At 33.7% G+C, this 9,283-nt stretch overlaps 1 protein-coding gene across 1 annotated transcript; it reads right to left on the reverse strand.

Annotated features, from left to right (window-relative positions):
* Positions 1-5,689: 5,689 nt before the first annotated feature.
* On the reverse strand, positions 5,690-8,015 carry LOC131035647 (geraniol 8-hydroxylase). Its single transcript, XM_057967367.2, has 2 exons — positions 7,018-8,015; positions 5,690-6,632 (listed from the first exon to the last, which is right to left on the reverse strand). The coding sequence occupies exons 1-2, from the start codon at positions 7,924-7,926 to the stop codon at positions 6,000-6,002; spliced, it is 1,542 nt and encodes a 513-aa protein (XP_057823350.1). The 5' UTR covers positions 7,927-8,015; the 3' UTR covers positions 5,690-5,999.
* Between the last annotated feature and the right edge of the window lie 1,268 nt (positions 8,016-9,283).

A 9,283-nucleotide genomic window follows, 5' to 3' on the forward strand; every position in this document is an offset into this window, starting at 1 on the left:
AAAGACTGCACTCTTATTTGATCAAGATTGGATTTATAAGGACAAGTGAAAACAACAATATGTACATGAAGAATGACGAGGACAATGAAATACTGATCTCAGCCATATTTGTTGATGATATTATTTTTTGTGGAAATGATTCTCTATGAAAGAACTTTGGAAATGAAATGTGCAAAGAATTTGAGATGTCATTAATTGGTGAAATAAAGTATTTTATAGGTTTACAAATACTGCAAATGAAAGATGAGATTTTCATTACTCAATCCAAGTACATAAAGGAAATATTGAAGAAATTTGGAATGGAGGATTCTAAACCTGTAAGTACTCATATGAATACTAACTATAAACTATCAAAGAATGATGAATCTGCATTCGTTGATGAGACACTTTATCGATCTATGATTGGAAAGCTGCAATATGTTGTTCACAACAGGCCGGATATAGCACATGTGGTAGGAATAGTTGCAAGATTTTCTGCAGATCCCAAATAAACAAATATGACAACAATCAAGAGAATTTTCATATACCTGAGAGGCACTGAAGATTATGGCTTAGTATATGAAAAGAGGAATGATTTTGATTTAAAGGTTTATACTGATGCTGATTGGGCAGGAAACATTGATGACAGGAAAAGCACAAGTGGTGGAGCTTTCTTTTTGGGAGATAGACTAGTAAGTTGGCTTAGCAAGAAACAAGGATGCATTTCACAGTCAACAACTGAAGCTGAATATGTCGCTGCAACATTGAATTGTACCAACATAGCATGGATCAAGCAACTGTTGGAAGGTATAAATGAGAAAGTTACCGAGCCAGTAACTATATTCTGTGATAATACTAGTGCCATTAACATTTCAAAGAATCCGATAATGCACTCTAAGACAAAGCATATCTCTATAAAGTATCATTATCTCAGAGAAGAAGTTCAAGAGAAGAAAGTTGTGCTGGAATATATTGGTTCAAAGGAGCAAATAGCAGACATCTTCCCAAAGCCATTGCTAAGGGACACTTTTGAGTATCTCAGAAGCAAGTTAGGGGTCCTACCCCTATCTTCTACTCACTGACAGAGTTCAGTGAAAGCATCAATTCGATGACTCCATAGAATATTATTTGTGGATTGATGTTGATTTACGCACTTTAGGAGGTTTTCTAAAGGTGTGCAGGAAATAGTGATTGGAGACAAGATGCTCTGACCATGAATGAAACTGCAAGGAAATTACTTCATAGTGGTAAAAATCATGAATTGGTTTTTCCTTTTGGCGTTGTTGTCAAAGGGGGAGAAGACTAAATGAAGAAGATAGACTAAATGGAGAAAATAACAGAAGACTAATGACAGGGGGAGAAGACTTCAAGAGAAGGTTTAAACAGCTCAAGAATAACAGGAGAAGTCTAACAACAATCTGAATCCGAATCAGTTGGAATAAATCAAGTTGGTATTGCCATTTAAAGTTGGTTTTGCCATCAATGCCAAAGGGGGAGATTATTGGCATTACAATAGAAAGGAGATTGTTGGTATTTCAATAAGGATATTGAGAAGGTTGTTGGAGATTATTGATATAACCAAAGAAGGATGATTACTGTCTTAATAATATTATTTTGTCATTGATGTCAAGAAATTGATTTTCTGATTCAGTATGATGTTGCCATATCTTGAGAAGTATGTTTTGATGAGTATTAAGAGGTCGGTAAGTGACACAGAAAGAATGTGATAATGAAGGGGAGAAATAAGTTATTCAATGGGCAACTATTACCGAGTTAGACAATGATGAGATCATGTTGTTTTTTATTGTTTTGATATCCTACATATGTTGTTGATTATAAGTTTAATACTATACTATGTCACTAAGCAAAGAACCTAGTTGGTAAACCCTAAGGTTATCAATATTGGTCGGTTAAAGAAGGCAGAATGTCAACTGAGTGAAGTTCAGTATTAACTGAGTAACGACCGAACTATAATAGATCGCATTGGATGAATAAAAGCATTATTTAATGAAGGATGCTGATGAGCTGAAAATGAATAAATGATTGGTATGTCGCGCAAGAAGAAACTATGGCAATGGAAAATCAAGAGAAAGATCTACAGCATAGATTGAACCACAATAACCTAGCACAAGTTCCTAGGAAGGAATGCAAGTTCCAAGGTGAGGTAAAATGTTTTTCAGATCAAAGGATACATTGAACCTAGTCAAAGCTTGATGATCTGATGGCTAAGATTGATCATGGTAAATGTGATCAAGGAGATTAAACGGTTAGAAATTGTTTATAAATAAGGAATTGTTGATAAACAATGGATGCGGGCAAATGTATGCACAGTGATGCTACAAGAATGTTTACCAAGCTAAGAAGCTTGAAGATCTTATTGAAGAACAGATTGAGAAGCCCAACAAGCCCAACAAGGGACAAGATAAGTCTTATGACAAGATTTTTTTGAGCAAATAGAATCTACTTTAGCATTTCAGAGGTGAAGTTGCAGATATATTTTACTACTGTTATTTATTTTGTAAGTGACAGGAAATCTCTTAACCGAGTGGACCTAACAATCTTATTTGTAAACCCTCTAGCAAGTTAACATTCTAAATGAGTGTTTTAAATCCTTTGACAAGGTCACTTCTAACAAAGTGCAAGACTCTAACAAGTCTAAGGGAAATCCCTTAACCGGGTCACATCTAGCAATGTGTTTGTAATCTTTAATAGAATTAGCTTTTAACCGAGCATACTCTAGAAGGGTATATTTCTTAGTGGGTCTGAAATCCCATAGTGGTTTTCCCTATTTGGGTTTCCACATTAAATCTGATGTTATATGTGTTGTGATATTATCTGTTCATGAGTTTGAATGTTTTACAGTTTTTGGTTATATATTCTGAAGTATAAACTACCGAGGTTGAATCTATTGAATATATTGTGAATTAAGTTTGTATGATTCACCCCCCCCTCCCCTCTCATCTTATTATCTATTAGCATCAGAGCTTTACACCTTTGGGGTATGAGGTCAATTCAATGCAAATATTCATGATATACTTTATTTATTATAAGACCATACTGACCCTAGATTTGGTGGATCCCTTATATATTTTTATGTTTTGTGACCATTATCCTTTGATTTGTCATTACTTGGGGGCATCTCATTGTTGTAATGTGCTTGTATTTTGAATGCATACTACCTTAAATAAATTTCTTCTGATTAAGCATATGCAATCACTTTAATGTGGGGGAATACACTCTATTCAATGTCTCACTTTATAAACACACTATGACATGTTTCGATACTCAAGTTACTTTGCAAACTGAGCCTTTTTCTTTGTAATTTGATATTTTTTTATTTTTCATGACTCATAGTAAGAAAATATTACTAGGATATTAGTCATGATTCTCTCTTTGTTTTCTCTTTCTTATGATGGACTCCATTTTATCTTGATATTGGAGTACTAAGATCATAAACTCCCTGGGAGTTTAGTGTCTTGTCTCTTTGATGTCTTGATTTAAGTTTTCAATGCAAACCTTTGTACTTTATTGTGAGTATGCTTACTCTCGCATTCCTGCTTAAGTGGGGGCTAAATATAGCCTCCTAAATTGTACTCCCTTACAATTTCACCCTCACTTAGGCCTCACTTTTACATTCCATCCTCTAAGTCCCGATTGATTCATTGATTTTTCTCACAACTTTCATTCATAGCACACTTTCACCTTCTTACCAGTTTGACTCCCTTTCCTAGAGCCCTAACTTGCTAGACCATGGAGTAGGACCATTTCGCCCATGCCCTAGGCCTATCAGGACCAGGGCGTATATGCCTTGGGCTCCTCAATTTGACCCCAAATTGGCCCTTTCCAATGGTCACATTCAAAGAGCCAAAAATTAGATTCCATGTTAGGTAAGGTAAAAAAATTAACTAAATTTTTGACAAGAAAGTATAAAAGGAGGTCTATCCCTCTCATTTTAAAACCTAATGAATTCAAGATCTTAGTTACACTCTAACAAAATCATGTGAGCAAGTGATAAGTCTTCTATCAAGCATTGGAGCAGAAGTGAAATCAAGATTCAAGCATTGGAGATGGCATTCATTTTCTATGTTTTATGAAAACTATCTACATGAAACCCTAATTCCTTGGCATAGACAAGAAAAACTTCATTAAAGGTATATCATTAGGTTTTTATTCATTTTCAGCCTTTCCCTCAAAAGGAAAGTATTTTATTGTAGTACTTTGTTTATTTTTCAATTCAATTTCATGGTTAATTCCAAAATTGGGGTTTGACCTAAAGAAAACCCCTATTCCCAACATTTTCTCCCTTTTCACTGTGTGTAGGAACATGTACAAAGCTATGTTTGGTAAAATCAATAAGATTCGCAGAGACAAACAGGTTTAGCTTTCGACTGTGAGAAGGACCATGGCAAATCGATACTAACTAGTCTCAAAAAATTAGGCTGAACTTCTGGGAACAGATTTGAATCATTTTCTTCTTCTTAGATCTAGGTTGGTGGCTCTGTACAACATATGTAGCTCACCATTTCTATGAGAGTGCTTCAATAATTCATTATCTTGCCCTAATCTTCAACGATTCAATTCAATTCAATTAGAGGAGGATACAACCTCATCTAGGAGGTCGGGAATGTGATTAGTATCTAGATTTATCAAGGCTAGATCTATTAGATTCCTCTCCTCAATGTAATGGTTAATTAGGCTTGTTAGTGGCTTTATTAACCCTAAGTTCTAACCCCAATTTTCTCATAATTACACTATTTATATTACATAATAATTTGTGATTAAAAAATATAAAATTTCAAGGTAGATACTTGTTGTTGGTGCATCTTTAATGTCATATTTACTTTTTATTTTTTTATTGCATTTGAAACATATATCGGACCATTAACAGTAAACCTTATTTAGAGGGAGAGTATGAAGATTGCTCCTTTTGGTTAAAACATGTTATTAGGCATTCATGATGACTCTAATAAATAGAAGATATTTTTAATATATATAAAAAAGGTACATTATGTTAAGATGTCTTATCATTCAACAACATATTTGAATTTTCACAAAGCATCATAATTTTATATACTATGAAAACTACAAGCTACTCTATAGTATTATTACAAAGCATCATAATTGCCATTATCATGCATTCACAATGGTTATAATATATAGAATATATGTGTAGTGTAAATTAAAACATTATGTTATGAAATTTTATCATTTAACTATATGGTGAAATTGTGACAAGATATTATAATTTAACACATCATGGAAAATATATTCAATTTATCACCAATATATTAAAAACAAAGTTTATTTATAGAAAAATATTCTTTCCAATCAAAACATACCATCACATTTTCAGAATGATTATCATATATAGAAATATATTTAAAATTTAAAATATGCATTATATTATAATTTTTTATCACTAAATTTTGATAAAACATCATAATTTGATACATATTTTTAAAAAAAACCCATTTACCATTAATATTCCAACTATTTACAACAAAAAGCCAAGCATACTAAAAGTTCTTTTAACTCTTGCCAGGAAATTGCCTATGCTTTCTACGCTCTTTGGAAAAGATTGGCAAAGAAGCTGTTTCGTGATAAGACAGGCAATAAACACTTTCTTTTCTTCGAAGGAATCATTTTTCTTTGTATAATAATGGGGAGATAAAGTGACACACAATTATCAAAACATGTGATTTGCACTGTGTAAAAAATTGTTGATGCAATATGCAGCAATAGCCAACAATAGCAAAAGACATGTAACAAGGAACAATATTGAAAATACAGTATAATATACCGTCCAACTAATCGAATAGTAAAGGGAAGGTCATTTTAGAAATACAGATCGAACTCCATGTAAAACACCGTAAGTGCAATATTCCTTACATACTTCAGAGCTGTAGAGCAGTCAAGTAATCACATGTGTTATGGATTTATTCTCATACATTATAGTCTATTTATAATTTCTAAAGAAAACTAAAAACTAATTTAGTAATAGTAAATAGGTAGTACTAGTACTAATATAAGTGATGAGGGAGGCGTGGAGAGGCAATGGCCTGTAAATCCACAGCCTTCTTCAATGCAGATCCAAGTTCATCACTCATATCAAGCTTGTGCGAAGGCATGCAATCAGGTAGAGTCCAGTCGAAGGAATGAACAAGTGAAGCTAAAACCAGATGAACCATTCGATTAGCCAAAGGGAGTCCCATGCAAATTCTTCTTCCCGCTCCAAATGGCAGCAGCTCAAAATCGTGCCCCTTGTACTCTATCTCACTCTTCTCACCCTCCAGAAATCTCTCTGGTATAAACTTGAAGGGTTCTTCCCAGATGGAAGGATCCCTTCCAATTGCCCACACGTTCACAATGATTTGGCTGTTCTTGGGTATTGTGTACCCTGCTACCTCACATGAGTTTACAGCTTTGTGTGGGACCAGCAGTGGAATGGGTGGGTGCAAGCGGAACACTTCTTTTACTACTGCATGAAGGTATGGTAATCGATCTATGTCACTTTCCTCTACTTTTCTATCAAGACCAACCACCTCTTCCAATTCCTGTTGAGCTCTCTTCATTGCATGTGGATTGAGAATGAGTTCTGCCATGGCCCATTCTATTGTAGTAGCCGTGGTGTCGCTACCGGCCATAAACAGTTCCTGCCAGAACATAAATGAAACTTGAAGTCATATATTTTTCACAGTTCATGATGTTAGTATTTTTTTTCTGTTTTTAATGTGTTTGATATTTTTTATCAATATTTTGTATCATACTACATGATTTATTATTAGAATGAAACAATTAGTTAGAGAGCAGAAATGTTTCCATTCTGATAATGAATCATGTAATATGATCTCAAACATTGATGATGAAAAATATCACATATAATTTAAACCAAAAAATAACTAATAAATAAAACCATTTTAAATGATAATTAACTTATCCTGAATCTTTGTTTCACCCTGGTTTTTTAATTATAAATACAGACTTTCTCAACCCTAAAACAAAACATCTTGGAAGGTAACTGAAATTCCTGCTACTTACAAAAATTAGATGTCTGATATCTGTGATAGTCAAATCAGGGCGACTGAAATCCAACAAAACGTCTAGAAAATCTTTGTCTGCATCTCCGCTCTGCTCAACGTTTTGGCTTCTCTTGGCAAGTCGATCCTGTATAAATACATCTAAAAACTTGTGCACTTTTCTAAAATGCACAGCCATCTTACAGCACAGGCGCTGAGGATCGAGAAAAGCAAGAAACGGAAAAAAGTCGGCAACATTTGGTGTTCCAGCGAGCTTCATTGACAGGGAAAAAGCATCCTTGAACTCCACAGACTCCGGATCGCTAGGATCAAAGACGCTTGAACTGAAGATCATGTTGCCTAGCAGATTAAGACCGGTATAGAACACTGTATGCGCAATGTTCACACTCCTTCCCTTGTCTTTAAAAATCAATCGAATGGTTCGGAAAATCTCATCTCTTCTGAGATGTTGCAGAGCTTGGAGTCTCTTGGAGGTCATGAGCTCTGTACTGGAAATACGCCTGAGCTTCTTCCAGTGGGGTCCGTAATCGGCCCAGCCTATTGAGGATTTGTGCTGGTCAAGGGTCTTGGCTGCTTGTAAAACCCATCTGCCAGCAAAATTCTGATCATGGGTTTTGAGAACCTCTTTGGCCATGGCAGGAGAAGAGACTACCATCACAGTTTCCAGGCCGAGACGGAGAGTCATAAGAGGTCCATATTGCTGAGAAAGGGTTAGGAAAACCTCAGTGGCCTTTTCTCCTCCCAATTGAAGGAGATTTCCTAGTATTGGCAAAGGTGGAGGTCCAGGAGGAAGGCAAGGCTTGGAATTATCCTTCCTTACTCTCTTGAACAAGAGATACAAAATCACACTGGCAATCACAACAGAAAACCAAGGAACGTTTTGGAAATCCATCACAGGACTACTCAACATAAACTAGGGAGTTGTGGATCGGTGAAACAACTCCTGGTGCATTTATATCAAGAATTACTAGGCGTCTATTAGAATTAAAAAGTTTGGCAAAAGCTCAGGTAATGAGGAGTATGATTACAGAGAATAAGAAATAGGTGAAATCAATGTGGTGAAGAGTGGACCCGGTCTCCATTCTTTTCTCATTCTTTTCTTATTCCCTTCCCTTCTAGATGGACCAAATATGACCGTTCGGACCCAGCAAATATACTTACCAATAGAATATTATAAATACGAGATCTGGACCTTACCCTTGATTTGACGACCACATGAGCTCAATAACGTTAGCGATTGACGATTAGGTTTAAACAGCACATTACCCATTGACTAGTGTCTTCTTCAATGTGGGTTCTATTTTTAATCATTCTTCTAATTTCTATTTTGCATAGCTATTATCTCGCACATCTATTCTGGTTTCAAAACGACACGCGTGTTAGTCGTGTGTAAACGGCTGCGATTGACTAACATGTCGCTATCACATTATACGAAAGGTCTGTTTTGGAACCAGAATAGCTCCGGCCGCTACTATCTAAGCTAAATACATTTTACTTTTGTCTGTCATTATTTAAATTAATATAGTTTACAATTTAGATATTTAAATTATATCTAATTGATATATGATATACTTTTCAATAATTAAATAATATTAAATGATTATTATATATATTAATATTAAAAAATATTGGAATTAGGATAATTATCACACATTATGTATTAATATTAATAATATTATTTATATATGTGACTAAATAAGTAATAAATTATAGATGATCAAAAGATTTAATATCATTAAATTGAATTGTTGATCATTGATTGTGATGATAATGGTTAATGACACTTGTTTAAGGGAATGCGAATTGATTGGTGAAAACAATATGTTAAAAATTGATATTTAATAATTTGATCACATAAAATGCTATAAAAAATATTAAATATTAACTAATATTATTTAATAATCATTCAATGATAATTTTAATATATTGAAAATAGTGTACATGATATGTTATATATTAATATTTAATATTAATGATAATATATAATTATATAAACAATTATTAAATATATTATATGATATTACATATAATTAAACAATATTGATTATTTATTCATATTATTATATAATAGTGTAAATTATTAGACCATGATGTTTAAACCTAGATTAACTTATTAGCTAACTATATGGGTCCCTCTTAACTCAACTCTTTTAACCTAGCCCTTTTTTAGTTTTGTTGCTTTGTATTAATTGTAGTAGTGTCCATTTCAATATGCATGGATTTACATTATAGGAATCAACATTCTCTTAGAAAATTTTCCTAATTCC

The sequence above is a fragment of the Cryptomeria japonica genome, chromosome 6 (genome assembly GCF_030272615.1).
Source record: "Cryptomeria japonica chromosome 6, Sugi_1.0, whole genome shotgun sequence".
Taxonomy (NCBI): domain Eukaryota; kingdom Viridiplantae; phylum Streptophyta; class Pinopsida; order Cupressales; family Cupressaceae; genus Cryptomeria; species Cryptomeria japonica.